This window comes from Hydra vulgaris, chromosome 08 (genome assembly GCF_038396675.1).
Source record: "Hydra vulgaris chromosome 08, alternate assembly HydraT2T_AEP".
NCBI classification, from domain to species: domain Eukaryota; kingdom Metazoa; phylum Cnidaria; class Hydrozoa; order Anthoathecata; family Hydridae; genus Hydra; species Hydra vulgaris.
The window spans coordinates 13,038,600-13,059,112 of NC_088927.1; the positions used below are offsets into that span (position 1 = coordinate 13,038,600).

The 20,513-nt window shown below is 25.3% G+C and overlaps 1 protein-coding gene across 1 annotated transcript; it reads right to left on the minus strand.

The window, feature by feature from the left end:
• Nucleotides 1–127: 127 nt before the first annotated feature.
• On the minus strand, nucleotides 128–19,553 carry LOC136083028 (leucine-rich repeat-containing protein 40-like). Its single transcript, XM_065802439.1, has 6 exons — nucleotides 19,310–19,553; nucleotides 12,343–12,712; nucleotides 11,323–11,951; nucleotides 9,664–10,033; nucleotides 8,624–9,272; nucleotides 128–394 (listed from the first exon to the last, which is right to left on the minus strand). Exons 1-6 carry the CDS (start codon nucleotides 19,551–19,553, stop codon nucleotides 128–130), a joined length of 2,529 nt encoding a protein of 842 aa, XP_065658511.1.
• Between the last annotated feature and the right edge of the window lie 960 nt (nucleotides 19,554–20,513).

Genomic DNA, 20,513 nt, shown 5'->3' on the forward strand with positions numbered 1-20,513 from the left:
CAGCTACATTGAAAAATGCTTGTGTGTAGTTAAGTATTCATAAACATTCATAAACATTCTGCCTTCTGTAGTTTAACTTTAATTTACTACAAGTTGGTTATTTTCATTAATTTTGTGTTTTATTCAGCTATATTGAAAGTATATTTACAACACATTGTATTACACTAGTGGATTCCATAAATAATATTTTAAGCATACCTTCTGTAGGTTGATTTTCATTATAACTTGTATTATCTTGAAGCCTTTTTAGCAGAGTTGTCTTTCCTTGCGCTTCAAACCCAACAATCATTAGTTTCATTGTGTAATAAGGCTCTGCAGCTCTCTTTAATGCTATCAAATAACGCATTATATCTTCTGTTTTGTTCAAATTCTTAATAGCCGGAGGACTATTAATCTAAAAATATAAGACTATACTTCTTATTACTTTACAAATGTTAAAAATCTTCTTATTTTGTGTACTTTTTTTTAATAGAGAATCTTTGCAGCAAACAAGCTTATTTAAACAACAGCTTATTTAAACAGAGAATCTAAAGTTATGAATAAAAATAATAATTTTTTATATAATTAACTCTAAATACTTTGGTAGTCACTGCGCAAACCGCTAAATAACAGCAGTTTTGATTTTAGTACACAAAGTGGGTATTCTAAAGATTATTTAGAATACTTGCTTGAAATGTGTTGATTAATTACAATTGGTATAAAAACTTTAAAAAACATTTGGAATTAGACTTAAAATATGTAAAACAATAAACTTACCATGACCCATATAATGCGAGTCATGATAAGTTTACATTTTTTACCATCCCCAGCTCATTTGGACAAAAATAAAAGTTTGAATGCAAATTTTTTTTCCTATAAGAAAAAAAGTTGCTTCTTTAATGTGTGTTAAACACCCAGACTTAACTAATTACCTAAGCACATTAATAACATAAGTATCTCTATTGTGACATATGCACAAAAAATTTAAAGCTTTTTTAAAAACTCACTTTTGTTTGTTATAGCATATAATGTCTATATATGTTATGTATTTAACATCAATAGAACATTAAGAATGTTGTATTTTGTATTTTAGAAAATTGGAAAAGATTTTTAAAAATAATAATATATAAAAATAAATAATAATAATAAATTATTTTGTATTTTAAAAAATTAACAGATTTTAAAAAATGGTGGAAGCGTAAGAATATGAACCACAACAACTCACTTCAGAAACCTTGCAAACTAACTACTTCAGCCTAAAAGGTGTATTTCGCCTTGGAGTCAGAAGTTAATAAATGTTTTAAGGCTATTTAATAAACAAAAGATTTTATAAAAAGGCAAATAAATGATATAAATCAAAATTAAGGAAATGTTGTTGCAATGAAATTTTTAAGTAAAAAGAAAACTGTAAAACTTCTTATATGTTTTAACATTACATAGTTTAAAGTTTACATAAGTTAGATATTTGCATACACTTTTGTTCACATTTTCTTATGAAAAAATGTTGCCAATCTTTTTTGCCATTAGAAAGGAAAATTGTGGGGAAGATAAGTGTAACTTTCCTTTTGTTAAGCTATTAATTAAGGCAGATAAGATCACTAACAATGTCGTTTCATTTTAATGACAGTCTTTGAATTAAGAGGAAATTTATTTATTTTAATGAGGTTTCTTTTTTTCAATTGATTTTGATATGCCTAGTAATAACATATTAATGATGAATTTGATAAAATGTGTCTGAAGTTAAAACGCAAAAAAAGAAATATAAAAAAAAATTTTTAGTAACAAAAAATAAATAATTTTTTAAAATGCAACTGTGGCTAGCTCCAACCTTTTTTACTTTAAATTGGAGTCAGGAGCTACTGAGTCAAATTGATCCATTAACTTCTGAAAATAAAACAAATGTGGAGCAAATAGAGAAACTTAAAATGCAAGTATTTAAGTTGGAAGCTGGAATTACAGATTTAAATTCTAAAAATAGGGCTCTCAACACACATTGAACTCATTAATTTCTCAATTAGAGACTATGAGTATTAGGATAAAAAAGAAGGAGCAGTTTGAAAAAAACTAAATTTTCTAATACTAAAAATGTAAGATTGCTAAATAAACTGCAAAAATCAGTGATATAAACCAGAACAGTTGCCAAATTTGCAAATGTTTTGCTAGCTGTGAAAAGGATTTAGTTGCTGTCAATTCTTATTTAGACTATGACAACATTGGTTCCTCTGAATTTAAGTTAAGTAATCTACAGACTATATCAGTAAGTAATCTACAGACTATATCAGATACAACTATATTAGTTAAAAAACCCATAGTTGGTAAAAAATATACTTACATTAAGTTAGAACATGGTAAACCTTATTCTAACTTAGGTAGGCATGCTGCAGCTAGATGATCTAAATTTGCTTTTGTATTCCTTCAGTTATTAGCTTTTGCAGATTTTGAAAGTGATTTGTCTATGTTGTTTTGTAATTCTTGTTTTGTGAAAATTCAAAGTTTTGTTGTGCTGCAAACAAGTTAGGTTTAGTTGCAGAGCCAATTAAGGATGCCTATGGCTGAATTCTATAGGCTAAGACATATTCTGTGTAATCTTGGTGCAAGGATTCTCCCATCTAAGCCCAAGATAAGACAAGAACAAGAAATGCTGACAATGAATGTCAGTAAAAAACATGTTACTGTGACATTCATTTTGCTTTATGCATCTGTGAATAAAACAACTGTTTAGTATCTGTACTGATGGTCAAGACAACTTATATTAAAGAGGTTTTCAATTGTCTTCATGTTTGTAACCACCTCAACTCTGATGTTAGTTTTGGCAAAGAAGTATGGCTTCTTTGTGCTGGGGATAAGGGTATGAAGTATATAAAATCCCGTTGTCTGTTCTATATCATCAGGGTCTGTATATAATGTTTATTAGTTCTGTATCAGGGTTCAGACTGATACAGAACAAATAAACAATTGAATGTTTTAAAACAGCAGAATCTTTGCGTTTATTAGAAAATCATCTGTAAAATGAGCTAATGATGTTTGTGTAAAAAATGTATTACCCTTCATTAAATGTAACATTTATTTTATAAATTAGATGTCCATTCCATTATTATGATCAGAAGTTAGTTCTAACTCTACAGTACCTCTGCACTACATACTTCCTCTCTGGTTAAAGAATGGAATATAAGTCTTATATATATATCTAGTCGGTGTAAAAATTTTGTTTAATAAATTAAGAAATTGTAAAAGTTATTGTCACAATTGTGAGTCAAGCAACTGTTCTTCTGGTTCATAATAAAGTATGAATCTAGTATCAACTGAGTGTACAAAAATAGTTTACTACCTAAAGAAATTATCAGTGGACCAACTGATTATAAAACAATTTTTTATGAGAATAAAAACAAATTATTAACTGATTTAAATTAACTATTTGTATATTTTAACAAACATTTTATTTTTTTGTGAGAAGAGTTTATTGATTCATAATTTTTCATAATTTTGCAAAAATTGCGGTTTGCTTTCAGAATTCAATAAAGTCTGTTTTAGTTAACCTTTAACAATTAAGGTTTTTATAATAGTCAAACAATGAGAATAAACTTTTTATGACATTTTTTTGATAAAAAGTAACATCAAATTACTAAAATTCAGCCATTTTGTCACGTTTATTAATTAAAATAACTTTTTTTGCAAATGCATGAATGCCCAAGGGTTAAATTAAGCGATCACGAAATGCAATTACTAGAAAAATATACGGTCTTCAAAAATTTAGGTTACCCAAAACGGTGTTCTTTATTTTTAAGGGGCAAATCAACTAAAATTTGTTAGCGAAAAAGTTATAAAAAATAAAACAATAAACTTGCAACTTCAAAAGAAATACCACTCTAGTAACTAACTGCATTATAGAACTAAAAACACTATAATAGTGTTATTACTTTTATAACGCACTTATAAATTTGATAATTCTTTCTTTGTTCGAACAATATAAGTAATTCCAAATATTAATTGAAGTAGAAAAGCATCTAGAAATATAGAGTATATAAATAGTTTGGATATTCAAATAATATTTAAAACTTAAGGAACTTAAACAACTTTATAAAAACGTATTGTCTATAAAATTTAGCATTATTAAAAACATTATTAATGGTCCGTAAAAACGCTCGTTAATTTTAAAATCAACCAATTAAAATGTTTTATTGGTTGATTTTAAAATTAATGTGCATTTTTATGGACTATTAGTAACTTTTCATAATGCTTAACTTTTTATACAGTACATTTTTATAAAGTTGTTCAAGTGTATTTGTAAAAGTTCCCTAAGTTTTTAATATTATATGAAGATCCACTTTATTTTTTCTAGATGCTTTTCTACTTTAATTAAAGTTTGGAATTATTAATGTTGCTTAAACTAGGAATGAACTTTAGAGTTATAAGTGCTTTATATAAGTAATAACATTACTATATCTTTATTACTTTTATAATGCAGTTAGTGACTAGAGTGTTATTACTTTTGTAGTCGTAAATTTATTGTTTTGTTTTTTATAACTTTGCTAACTATAATATTTTAAAACAAATTACAAAGCTTTGCATAAACCAAAATTTTCAAGAACAGATTTTGCAAATCACAATCGCTTAATTCAACCTTTGATGTCATACGATGACACTTTTTATTCGTGTTTTTATTCTTTTTACAAAACAAAAGACATGGCACTACTCATGAAACAACTAGCAACTGATAACCTTTTAACCTTGTCAACAAACTTGCTTTTTCCAATTATGAGCTTCATGTGTTTTTTACAAACTTTCTATAATATTTTAAAAGTTATAAATGTTTTAGTAACACCCCTTAAGCCAATATTTTCAAAAAATAACAAGAAGCCATAAATCTCGGTTTGAAACAGCCGTTATACATGTAATTGTGCTTTTAATGATCATTTACTAAAAATATACTAGAATAAACAAAACTATTCAAAAATTTATGCCTAAAAAATCTTAAGAATTGTTTTTTTAGTGTTTTTCTCATTTTTTTAAGCAATTCTTAAGATTTTTTAGGCATAAATTTTTGAATAGTTTTGTTTATTCTAGTACATTTTTAGTATATGATCATTAAAAGCACAATTACATGTATAACGGCTGTTTCAAACCGAGATTTATGGCTTCTTGTTATTTTTTGAAAATATTGGCTTAAGGGGTGTTACTAAAACATTTATAACTTTTGAAATATTATAGAAAGTTTGTAAAAAACACATGAAGCTCATAATTGGAAAAAGCAAGTTTGTTGACAAGGTTAAAAGGTTATCAGTTGCTAGTTGTTTCATGAGTAGTGCCATGTCTTTTGTTTTGTAAAAAGAATAATAGAGGCCTTGCTTTGATATATATATATTTTTTTTTTTACTTTTTTTTTTTTTTTTATTCACCTCCTCAAGGCCGAGAAGGCCACTACAGATGAGGAGGCTACTTAATAGTGGTTATAACCCTCTCTCAACTCTATAACTCCAAAACACGAACCTTGACGAACAAGGCCGCTGCGCGGAGAAACAAGTTGAGCACGGTACTACCAGGGACGTGGTGGGGACAATTTATTTAAATATATATATATATATATATATATAATATATATATATATATATATATATATATATATATATACATATATATATATATATACATATATAAATATATATACATATATATATATATATATATATATATATATATATATATATATATATATATATATATATATATATATATATATATATATATAGATATACATATATATGTTTTTATAACTTTTTCAAAAATTAAATTTAAATTTGTTATTTAGATTTATAATACAGTTTGCAAATGTATATTCAAAATAAGAATTACTCATTTTAAATATGTTTATTATTTGTAATATTTTAGTCAGAATAAAATAAAATACTCCTTAAGTTAAAAATTTATTAATTTGACTTCAAAAACTACACTTCGCATTTTTTTTACTTTTTTGCAAAATCTGGAGATTTTATTGCAAAAAATGTTCCTTATGTGCAGTATCAATGATATTCTGAAAAAATCAAACGTGTGCCAAAATACCTTGCATCGTTAGTAAATACGCGGTTATCAAGTGGTCTTTAAAAACAAATCATTAACAATGAGGAAATAAAAAGGTTTTTTAAAATTTACCGAATATGTTGATTTTGTAACATATATGGTTTTTGCATATCATAATTCAATATTATTTATTAAATGAAAAAAAAATATTTTAAATATTTAAAAAGATTAAGAAAAAATATTGAAAAAGTAGAAATTTCTCCTTTAACTAATTAATTTTTTTTTTTCCGTTAATGTTTTTTTTCTTCGCTAAGGAGGAAAGACTATCAGATAATCTTTTTTTGAGCCATATATATATATATATATATATATATATATATATATATATATATATATATATATATATATATATATATATATATAAATATATATATATATATATCAGGCCTTGTTACAAGATTTCGCTGCGTAGCGAAAACGCGTAACGCATTTCTAAGTAACTCAACTCAGCAAATATATTTTGCATCGTTAAAAGTTATATTGTTATATTGCGTCACTAGCATCTTTTCAAGTACCGCATTGTAATTAAAGTTATTTTATTAACGGGTTAAAAATCATACAAACAGTTTGTTTTTTTCTCACTATAACAAAAGTTACAAATAAAATCTTCTTAAAAGTTACAAAAAAAAGTTCTTATTAAAAAAATCATTTTTATTATTTTTTTCAAATATGAACTAAATTTTATTTTGAAAAAAATATTTTTTTCATGAAACGTAAAATATTAGTTTATTTTCTTATGATTTTATATTTGGTTTTTGGTTATTTTATTAACTGTTAATACATTTTTTCTTATTTAATTTGTGAACTCTTTTTAATGTTTTTAAACAATAAAGTTTTTTTTTGTTATTTATCAGTTACCGATAACATATTCGTGATCATAATTTATTTTCATAAATTAAATGAACGTCATTAAAACTTTACGTTATTGAATTAACAATAAACAAAATATCTTATTAATAAAATATTTACATCAAAATAAATCGTGCAAATCATAACTAATTATGACTAAAAATAATTTTTATATTTAAAAGGAATTTATATATTTAATTCCTTAAGATAAAACTTAAAACACTTTTTTTTTTTAACTGATTTTAAATAACAAAAAAAAAATTATGAAATAAACTGTTTCTTTAACAAAAAAATCTATTATTTTACAATTGCGGTTAAATGCTTTTACTTACGACTTTATTTCTTCTGAATAAACGTCACGTTAACGGTAATCAAAAGATAATTTAAATATTCTAAAAGATATAAGTTTTTGCGTAGCGCAAAACTGCTGAACGCGTAGGCAAATCGCCTTTTTGCAAGCAAAATGCGAGCTGCGTAGCGCTTCTTAACAAGGCCTGATATATGTACAGTGCGTTTCATAATTATAGCGGCACACATAATTTCTTGAGATCTATATATAATACAATAATTAAATAAATATTACTCATATTATTTTAAATATGTAGGTAAAAGAAATTAAAATGTAGGTGCAATAATTATTTTTGTTTTAGTTAGTGGACGCAATAGCGCAAAATCAATTTTGCGGGCATTACATAATTATAACCGCACTTGTGATTACTTTTATTTAAAATATAAGTTAACTTTAAATATGTATGCTATTAATGCTGTAATGACTTTTTTATTATATATTACTATTCCTTACCTAACGTTTCCTTCGACAAAAATGAACAGTGAAGAATACCAACTGGTACTTCAGAACAATCTTCTACCTTTCATCCGACGTTTTCCACGCCGTCGTTTGACTTTTCAACAAGACAATGCAAGTGTTCATGCCAGCAAAAGCACTACAGCGTGGTTGATTGAGAAAAATATTCCACTTTTACAGTGGCCCGCGTCCACTGACTTAAGTCCTATTGAGAATTTATGGAAGGTGCTTGTACGATGTGTGTATGCGAATAATCGTCAGTTTCAGACCGTGCCCGAACTAAAAATGGCGATTGTGAAAGCTTGGGATGAAATTGAAGTCTAGTTGCTTGAGAATCTGATCAGAAGCATGCCGAATCGCATTTTTGAGATTATTAAGAACAGTGGTGGCTATATCGGTTATTAGAAAAAAAACCTGCGCCTTAGTTTTCCTACTTCATGGTTATAGGTCGTACTGCGGTTATAATTATGAAACGCACGTAAAATCGATTTTAGGCCATAGCTGCCTGTAAGTAAAAAAAAAATGATTATAACACATGTACTTTTTCTACTCTTACTTATCCATAAGAAGTAGCATTAATACAATTTGTTTATTCGTTGTGGAAAACATGGACTAAGAGAAATGGGGGATGCTGCTATAATTATGAAACGCGCTATATATATATATATATATATATATATATATATATATATATATATATATATATATATATATATATATATATATATGTGTGTGTGTGTATGTGTGTATTAGTAATACTTGTAGTAATAACAACAATATTAATAAAACATACGAAAAAAAATTATCAGATTTTTTTTGTATATTTTATTATATAAAAAATTATCAGATTATATTTGCGTATGTTGAATTTATATAAATTTTAAACAAATTTTAAATTTAAATTAAACAATTTACCTTTAATCCTGTTTTATCTAAAAGAGTAAGTTTCGTCAAATTCCCCATATTCAGAGGTAGCGCATGAATATTAACATTGCCGCAAATTTTCAAGGTTTCTAGATATTTCAGGTTGCATATACCTTCAGGTATAGAAGCCAATTTATTATTTGAAATATAAAGGTGTTTTATGGGAACTTGTTCAACATTTGTTGGAAAACTTTCTAATAAATTATTGTCTAGAGATAATGTTGTAAAGTACTGTGACCATTCTTTAACATCAGGGAGATGCTTCAACTTATTTGATGATAAATTTAAATTACGTAACATAGGAAGCTTAAGCAAATCCGGAGGGATCTCTTTTAAGTTATTAGAACTTAGATTCAACTTTTGCACACTTTTCAAGTAAAAAGTAATCTTATTTGATGAAATATTTTCAATGCAGTTAAAAGATAGTATCACATTTTTAAGCTTTTTTGCCATGCATACACTTTGCCATTCTTCATGGAAACAGGGTAGTGAAAGATTATCCCAATCAGCATTCAGTTTTTTATTATTACAAAAAAAGTTTGACAATATAAATTTAACACCTTCATAATTTTTTACCAAAGGGTTACATCCAATTTTTATTGGGTATACAAAGTATTCTTTGATTTCAATCATATAAGATCTTTAAAATAAATAAAAACATTACATCTTTAAAACTCAAATTAAAAATAAAAAAATCTTAAATTACAACAAAGTATGTTCAACAATCATGTATGCTGACTAAAATCATTTATTCATTAGCTTTCAAGTTATAAATTTGTATCAATCAATCCACAAATCAAATATTTTCCATTTCCAAAAATGCAAAACAAAAATATAGTTGTCTCATAAAAACAGAATTTAAATAAAAATGAGCTTTGTTACTTCTTTGATTTTTTTTTTTTTAATTAAAAACTTTGGCTTTCATATTTTGGTAAGACTACAGACTCCAATAACCTGAAACTATAGATTCTGCATACATGCTTGATTCTTTAAACAAAAGTATATATTAAAATCATTAAAATTAGAATTACCTTAATATATACCATAAACTAGTAGGAATTTGTAAGCCAGAATCAATTTGGTCTAACTCTATATTCTCTGAACAATTTGTCTCGCAGATATATTTTAAAACAGCATTATTGTGTTTTTCAACAGCATAACATAATAGCAGTAAAAGTGTACTTTTGTAACAGTTCTGCTTTTTAAGCGCATTAATTAAACAACTTTTAACATTGCGAGGTTTAAGAAGCATCAACTCCCCAACTGCAGTACAGTTATCTTGGTCAATCGCAACTTTTAAACATTTTTCAAAACAGTCTAGAGTAACATCTTCAGGCTTTATATTTTTAAGATAATTTAAGAACTCTTCATTTCGACATTCCTTTAAGCTGTTCAATATGTCTATAGAAAATACAAAAAATGAAGATATACAATCATTAAAAAACATTTAAATAAAAATTCATAATTAAATTAGTATTAAATTCTTCACAAAATAAACTTTACAGCATAACATCACATTTTAACACTGTCAATATAAGAATTAACATATGTTACATAGTTACTATTAAATTTTAAAGAAAGTAGGCACCAAAATGTATGTATGCAAAGTAAATAGATATCTGAATGTTAAACAACCACTATTAAACTTAAAGATAGAAAATCAACCTGTTTCACAATCATCATAAAATTCTCTAGAGAAGCCTAACACTAAATTTAACATAGAAATGTAAATAACTTGGCTGTTTTTTTAAGGTCAAAAAACTGAGAATAAGAACTATAGCACACTAGAGAGTATTACTTTAAATAATTATAACACTACAGTGGTAGATTGTTTTTTTTGCACACTCTAAAAAAAACAACTGTGACATGTAAGATTAAACTGATAAATTTTTATGCTGTTTTATTCCATTTTTATAATCTTTAAATATAACTTTTGAAGTACACCTTTTTGTAGTTTTTTAACTGATGATTTCAATAATTTCAATTTTAATCTTAAAATCAAAATTAAAAAAATAGGATATCTCATTGTAACCATTTTACCATTATAATCATTATCTCATTATAATCATTTAATAAAATAAAATTTGATTTTTTATTTTATTTTTTTGCACTCTTTGCAACTTGCATTTTTTTTTTTTTTTTGCATCATTTGCATATTTTTTGAATACTTTGGTACTTGACAGCTCCAAATGTTGTATAAATTTGAGGTTGATTCTGCACTGTGCTGTATCTTGAATGTTATACTTAACAAGGATTATGACTGAGTCTTCTTAAGGTGCTTTGTTGTTAAATATTGAAAAGTATTTCAAATAAATAATGTTTGATTTTCTATCGATGATCGAGCTATTTATTAACTAAACTTTTATAATACTATTAAAGTTAAAGTTGTTTAACAAAAATACCAATAATAATAAAATAAAAAAAAAGAACTTATTAAACTTATCTCTTCAATCATTCAAGTATTGCGTGCTGTTCTTTTTTTGCTTTTTGTTTACACTTAGCTTATTTTTGTATCTTATATATTTACTAATTCTGTCCGGATAATATATATATATATATATATATATATATATATATATATATATATATATATATATATATATATATATATATATATATATATATATATATATATATATATATATATATATATATATATATATATATATATATATATATATATATATCTAAAAGAGTAAGTTTCGTCAAATTCCCCATATTCAGAGGTAGCGCATGAATATTAACATTGCCGCAAATTTTCAAGGTTTCTAGATATTTCAGCTTGCATATACCTTCAGGTATAGAAGCCAATTTATTATTTGAAATATAAAGGTGTTTTATGGGAACTTGTTCAACATTTGTTGGAAAACTTTCTAATAAATTATTGTCTAGAGATAATGTTGTAAAGTACTGTGACCATTCTGTAACATCAGGGAGATGCTTTAACTTATTTGATGATAAATTTAAATTATGTAACATAGGAAGCTTAAGCAAATCCGGAGGGATCTCTTTTAAGTTATTAGAACTTAGATTCAACCTTTGCACACTTTTCAAGTAAATAGTAATCTTATTTGATGAAATACTTTCGATGCAGTTAAAAGATAGTATCACATTTTTAAACTTTATTACCATGCATACATTTTGCCATTCTTCATGGAAACAGGGTAGTGAAAGATTTCCCCAATTAGCAACCAATTTTTTTTTATCGCAAAAAAAGTTTGACAATATAAATTGAATACCTTCATAATTTTTTACCAAAGGGCTACATCCAATTCTTATTGGGTATACAAAGTAATCTTTGATTTCAATCATATAAGATCTTTAAAATAAATTAAAACATTACATCTTTAAAATTCAAATTAAAAATAAAAAAATCTTAAATTACAACAAAGTATGTTCAACAATCATGTATGCTGACTAAAATCATTTATTCATTAGCTTTCAAGTTATAAATTTGTATCAATCAATCCACAAATCAAATATTTTCCATTTCCAAAAATGCAAAACAAAAATATAGTTGTCTCATAAAAACAGAATTTAAATAAAAATGAGCTTTGTTACTTCTTTGATTTTTTTTTTTTTAATTAAAAACTTTGGCTTTCATATTTTGGTAAGACTACAGACTCCAATAACCTGAAACTATAGATTCTGCATACATGCTTGATTCTTTAAACAAAAGTATATATTAAAATCATTAAAATTAGAATTACCTTAATATATACCATAAACTAGTAGGAATTTGTAAGCCAGAATCAATTTGGTCTAACTCTATATTCTCTGAACAATTTGTCTCGCAGATATATTTTAAAACAGCATTATTGTGTTTTTCAACAGCATAACATAATAGCAGTAAAAGTGTACTTTTGTAACAGTTCTGCTTTTTAAGCGCATTAATTAAACAACTTTTAACATTGCGAGGTTTAAGAAGCATCAACTCCCCAACTGCAGTACAGTTATCTTGGTCAATCGCAACTTTTAAACATTTTTCAAAACAGTCTAGAGTAACATCTTCAGGCTTTATATTTTTAAGATAATTTAAGAACTCTTCATTTCGACATTCCTTTAAGCTGTTCAATATGTCTATAGAAAATACAAAAAATGAAGATATACAATCATTAAAAAACATTTAAATAAAAATTCATAATTAAATTAGTATTAAATTCTTCACAAAATAAACTTTACAGCATAACATCACATTTTAACACTGTCAATATAAGAATTAACATATGTTACATAGTTACTATTAAATTTTAAAGAAAGTAGGCACCAAAATGTATGTATGCAAAGTAAATAGATATCTGAATGTTAAACAACCACTATTAAACTTAAAGATAGAAAATCAACCTGTTTCACAATCATCATAAAATTCTCTAGAGAAGCCTAACACTAAATTTAACATAGAAATGTAAATAACTTGGCTGTTTTTTTAAGGTCAAAAAACTGAGAATAAGAACTATAGCACACTAGAGAGTATTACTTTAAATAATTATAACACTACAGTGGTAGATTGTTTTTTTTGCACACTCTAAAAAAAACAACTGTGACATGTAAGATTAAACTGATAAATTTTTATGCTGTTTTATTCCATTTTTATAATCTTTAAATATAACTTTTGAAGTACACCTTTTTGTAGTTTTTTAACTGATGATTTCAATAATTTCAATTTTAATCTTAAAATCAAAATTAAAAAAATAGGATATCTCATTGTAACCATTTTACCATTATAATCATTATCTCATTATAATCATTTAATAAAATAAAATTTGATTTTTTATTTTATTTTTTTGCACTCTTTGCAACTTGCATTTTTTTTTTTTTTTTGCATCATTTGCATATTCTTTAAATATTAATAATTCAAACTTTAAATTAAAAAAACAAGCTTTTGCGCGTTGCGTAGCTGACTGCTGTCTTTTTACTTTACTCAAATTGTCTTCTTATCCTTTTTTTTTTGTGAATAATAATAAAAAAGGATAATTTGAGTGTAAACGTAAAAAAAAATTAAAAATTATAATATAATGAGTCAGTTAAATTTTTAAAAACATGTTGCGCTCGTTGCATAGCTGACCATAGAACTCTACATATATATATGTATATATATATATGAGCCCCTGAGAATGCATAGTGGTATAAGTCCCTCATATCTCATTTTGAAATAAGTCTGACTAATATCACTATGGCTGTGAACAAAAACAGCTGTTTAGTAAGGAGCTTAAGAAAAAACAGTTCCAGCATCATTATCGATATCATTAGACTTATACCACTCTGCCATGTACTAGAATAAACAAAATGCTAACCATTGGTGGCAATAACTCAAAATATTGAAAAAAGTAACTTATACCACTATGTATCTCATGGGCTCATACATATATATATATATATATATATATATATATATATATATATATATATATATATATATATATATATATATATATATATATATATATATATATATATATATATATATATATATATATATATATATATATATATATATATATATATATATATATATATATATATATATATATATATATATATATATATATATATATATATATATATATATATATATATATATATATATATATATATATATATATATATATATATATATATATATATATATATATATATATATATATATATATATATATATATATATATATATATATATATATATATATATATATATATATATATATAAACCCATTGATTAGGAAAAATGAGGTTGGTAATAATTTGTCAGACCTCAATCTTTTTGAGGTCGGCATCAGGTCGGCAAAAATTATTTGATACAAAGGTCTTACCATAAGAATGAGATTAATCATTCTCAAAATGTGCAAAATACTGCTAGACAATCAGAATATATTGTATAGCAAGAAGTAATATTCTAGATTATAATTATTTAGGAGAAATGAGCCAGATTTATCAGCATTGCTGTGCTAAAACATTTCTTGATGAAACACATTTTTTATGTTGCCATTATAGAAAGGTAGTTTTTAAAATACATTAGAATTTAGTAGGCCTGTCTTTATTTTGCTTTATTTACTGATAATGTGGTTTAACCTATGAATCATAGGCCGCCATGTTTTAAATTATGTGGTCAAGTTTTTCATTATGTGGGTAATCTTAGGCCAGATCAAGATATTCCCCCAACATTATCAAATGTATATCTCTGACTCACTAACAGCAGTAAATTTTAGAAAGCAATAACATCACAATCAACTTTGCTTAAATAGTTTATATTTCATTTGCAAACTAAAGTTAGTGAAGTTGCTGTTGTATTTGTTGGAGTGCTGCACCTGCTTCCAGGGAAGTTATTTACCCAAAATGTAATTTAGGAATTTTATTCAGAATGTCAGCTAACTTAAATCTTATGGTTTATTCACTTTTTTTTTTCCAAAAGATGGCATAATTGGTACGCAATCCTGAACATGCAACATTGGTTCAAGAAATATCTATTCCGATGACTTTTAAAGTTGAAATATAGTCTTCGATTAGAAAAGATCACAATTAGTATGATTCTTTTGCGTTTATTTATTCTCAGTTGAAACAATATTAATATTATTGGTAATATGTTTAATGATAATAGTGAATTGAAATTGATAATATTAGTCTCAAAGTTATTATAGCGTAAATGATAATAGGCGACTTAAAAATAGTTGTTGTTAAATAAAAGAGATAGGTCTAGGTAAGATAAAATTAATCGTTGTTGAAATGTGAGAGATGCTTCTGGCAAGGAATAACTTACTTGCAAGAATTCAGTGTCAAGCAGTGTTAATGTCTGTTAATTCGATTTTACTTTAAGCACTTGAAAACAAAGTAAATTATGAATTTTTCTATTTATATAATTATAGTAATATATTGAGTGATTTATAGTATATGTTAATATAATATTATTAATCTAAATATTATTATTAATATAATAATATTTAGATTAATAACAGTTTATAACAACAATTTATAAACAAACAATTAATAACAAATGATTTTAAATTTTTTACAATTTCAAACATAATTACGTTCTTTTTTTCTTTTTTAGTTGCCTTTGTCATCACTTGATTTTGCTTACTGTTGAAACATGGTTTTAATTTTGTAAATTTAATATGATGTTAAGTTTACTCTATTAATCATTGGTCAACAGTTAAAGAAGCCGGAACTTAATTAAGAAATGCTGGAAATTTATATTTTAAGCAAGGTAAAAATTTTTATTAGATAAGTATTATTTGCATTTTATTGTTAGTAGAATTAGGATAATATTACAGAAAATATAAAGAACAAAAAAATAGCTATAACAGCCTAGTTCTATCAAAACAGTAAAAATAGCGCATTGCATAAGATATTTTATAAGCACACATTACTATATATCTCCAGAATAATTAAAATAGAAAAGAGGTAATAACACCACAACTTAAAAACATATTTTATTAACTAAAATACTTAAATAACTTTGAAAAAATTTTTTTTATTTGTTACAGTATTTGAACAATCAAGGGACAATTATAGTTATTAGTTTGAACAATTATATCATAATATGGCAAAGAACTTATAAGATATTTTTTATAAATGGTAATTATCATTTGTGGTATTACAGGGTTCCTACTATTAAAACTGAGGCTAAAAGACAGGATTATAAGGAGATATTTTCCTAATATTTAAGGAGATTTGGTCGCAAACGACAACTTTTTGAAAGAAAAAGTAAGGAGAATTAAGGAGAAAACAATCACATTAAACACAGAACCTTATTTTTTCAATAAATTGTAAATATAATCAGAGAAATTATTATAAATTAATATATTACTTTATATATATATATATATATATATATATATATATATATATATATATATATATATATATATATATATAAACTGGTTAGCAAAAATAGTCGAAAGCTTAAATGAATAAATATTAACAAAATGTATTTTACTAAAAAAAATACAAGATAAATACTTTCGCTACGAGATTTGTTTATTTGATTAGTTACTGTGCACCTTCAGAAGAATTAGAACGAGTAGTTTTTTGAACAATAAAATTAAACAAAGAGCTATTGTTTGTTTCCAGACTATTTATTCTTGTGACTATGGACTTAAAACTAAAATTACTGCCCGGTTTTTAGTTTTTTCATATTTAATATTAAGTTCATATAAATGCCGGGCATGTAGCGTCTACTTATAAAATCCCACCGGCACTTTTTACATTTTAAATATCAAAGATAAAGTTTTGCTTTTTTATAAATTATAAACCCCGCATTTTTTGGATAAATAATAAAGACTAAGGCTACTGCATGGTGTGTAGTTTTTTCAAATTTCATCAATCCGACACTGTATTTATAAGAAAAACTAAAGACTAAAATTACTGCCCGGTTTTTAGTTTTTTTATATTTAATATTAAGTTCATATAAATGCCGGGAATGCAGCTTCTACTTATAAAATCCACCCGGCCCTTTTTGCATAAGTAATATCAAAGATAAAGTTTTGCTTTTTTATAAATTATAAACCCCGCATTTTTTGGATAAATAATAAAGACTAAGGCTACTGCATGGTGTGTAGTTTTTTCAAATTTAATTGAATCCGACACTGTATTTATAAGAAAAACTAAAGACTAAAATTACTGCCCGGTTTTTAGTTTTTTTATATTTAATATTAAGTTCATATAAATGCCGGGAATGCAGCTTCTACTCTGATCCACCCGGCCCTTTTTGCATAAGTAATATCAAAGATAAAGTTTTGCTTTTTTATAAATTATAAACACCGCATACTTTGGATAAATAATAAAGACTAACCATGCAGCTTCTACTTATAATCCACCACTTATATAATCCACCGGTTTTTAGTTTTTCATATTTTATATACAAGGCATTTTTTAAAAAAGAAAAAATATAAAGTTAACATAAATGCCGGGCATGCAGTTTCTGCATATATAATCCACCCGGCACTTTTAACATAAGAACATATATTAGTTTATTCTACTATCGGGCAGATAGAATATTCTAATGCAGAGCAGATATTTAGATCTACCAGCTTCAATTATAAAATGAAGCGCATGCGTACTTGAACTGCCGGGCATGTAGGCTTTACGTTTTTACTACCCGGCTGCCGGCATGCAGACACGGCGTATATATAAATATATATATATATATATATATATATATATATATATATATATATATATATATATAAATAAATATATGGGAATATATTTATTTATATATATATATATATATATATATATATATATATATATATATATATATATAGGGATCACCCCTACCCCCCCAGCCCTAGCGCCGCACTGGCGTACCCCCTGCTGTGGCTAACGCAGGGGGCCCCGCGTCGCACCAACCCCCCTGTTTTTTTCCCCCCTTCAACGGGGGGAGAACATTCAAGGTTGGTGCGGCGCAGGTTTCCTGCGTTCACCCGCACAGTGCGGCGCTAAGGGTGGGAGGAGGTAGTCCTCTTTTAGGAGAGAACAAAACCGAAGAATTTTTTTTATTCCCTGTTTTTAATGGGTTGAGTGATTTATAAAAGGTAGTTCGTTAAAAGTATGATGGTTAGGAGGACAATTTAGTGATCATTCTAAAGAATTAGTTTTTTCAATGTCTAAATTATTTCAAGAAAAGAATTTTTCTTCTCAAATAAGCATCAAAAATTACATAAATAAATCAAACCACTCCTATAATAGAAATAATCGAGCCTAAAGAACTAATGGTGTTTCAAGTGAGTAGGCTATCTGGAAAGTCTGCGTATCTTCTAGGCATTCCTGCTAGTCCTAAGAAATAGACTTTAACTTTTGATATTAATTAAAATGCAGAATATAAAAAAAAAAACATGTAATTAAAATATAAGAATAAATAGAATTTAAATAAATTTTACTTGATTTGTTTGAAATTATACCTATAATTTTATTAAAATAAGACGGTCCTAAACTTTCTAAAATTTGATTATCTATGAGTTTATAAGTAACTTTATACCCTAAAGGACTTAATTTTTTAGAAAAAATGTAATTTATTAAAATATCGAAATATCAATTATTTATAAAAAGTAAGTAAATACTTTTAAAATAATTGATAAAAATAACGTTTCAAGTCTTATTTAAATTAGTAAATATTATTGTAGCTATGATAATTCCTAATATACTAAAAAAAAGAGGTAGTAACTTACTAATATTATAAATCATATTAGGAAAATTATCTTTTTTATAATTATAAATTAAAACATGTAACCAGAAAAAATAGAAAATAATGTTAATAAGGTTAATGAAATAATAATTTTATAATCACTTTCATGAATATTAGAAAAATTATTTTTACTTTGCTGTGGGTTGTTAATAAATGTATAATAAATTAATCTTAAAGAATAAAAGGCTGTAATAAACACAGCACTGATGCTAATTCAAACAGAAAGAAGTGAAAAAATTTGAAAACAATGCTACTTCAACAATTAAATCTTTAGAATAAAATCCTGATAAAAACGGTAACCCTAGTAATGCTATAGATCCTATGATTATAAAAACGAACACTAAAGGTAGAAAATTTTTTAAAGCACCGTACTTTCTCATGTCTTGTTCATCATTTATAGCATGTATAATGGATCCTGCACTAAGGAATAATAATGCTTTAAAAAACCCATGATTTATTAAGTGAAATAAACTTAGATCATAAAAAAGAAAAACCACAAATCATTATCATGTAACCTAGTTGACTGCAAGTAGAATATGCTATCACTTTTTTCAAATCATTTTGAACCATTCCTATAGTTGCCGAGAAAAAAAAAGGTAAACTTCCTATGATAATGATTAAGATTAACACAGTAGATGAAAGTTCAAATACAGGTGACATTCTGATAATTAAAAATACTCCGGCTGTAACCATTGTAGCTGCATGAATTAAAGCCGAAACTGGTGTAGGCCCCTCCATTGCATCAGGTAATCACATATGAAACCCTAATTGGGCAGACTTTCCTATGACTCCTATTAAAATGAAGAATAGTGGAATATAAAGTATAGAAATATTATTAGTAGTAGAAATTATAAAAATATCATTGAATTCAAATGATCCTGTAAAGATTCATAGATATATTATTCCAATTAGCAATCCAATGTCTCCTAGTTTATTTATAATCATTGCTTTAATTGCTGATTTATTAGCTTGTATTCTAGTATATCAAAAATTAATTAATAAATATGAGCATAATCCAACCCCCTCTCATCCTATAAAAAGTTGAATTAAGTTTGAGCTTGATATTAATATAATCATAAAAAAAGTAAATAACGATAAATAAGAAATAAATCTTAATAAATGAGGGTCGTTTTCCATATAAGAATAAGAAAATAGATGAACAAAAAATGAAACAGTGATAACTAAAACTAGCATATTAATGGTTATTAAATCGAATTTTAGATTAATTGAATTACTTAATAACCCTAGTTTAAATCAATTTAATAAATCATAGTATAAAAAGTTGTTATTAAAATTAATTTCATAAAAAACAACTCAAGAGTTTATAAGTGTTATAATGATAATAACAAAAGAAATCAATTTAGCTCCTTTTATTACCAAAAAATCTACCAAATAATCCACATAATATGCTACTAAATAAAGGTAAAAGAATTATAATTAAAATCATGTTATAAATTTAATATATAAATTAAGAAAGAAATAAAAAATTTAGGGTTTAATAAATAAAACAATGTATAATATAAAATAAAACCTAAATAAATAAAATTCAGATATAAACTATTTTTATCTAAAGAAATAATATTATTTCAAAAGACATAAAAGTTATTATTTTGAAATAAAAGTATTTTTACTATTCTGAAATAAAAACCTATTCCAATACAGGTAATTAATAAACATAAACATCCTGCTATAATATAG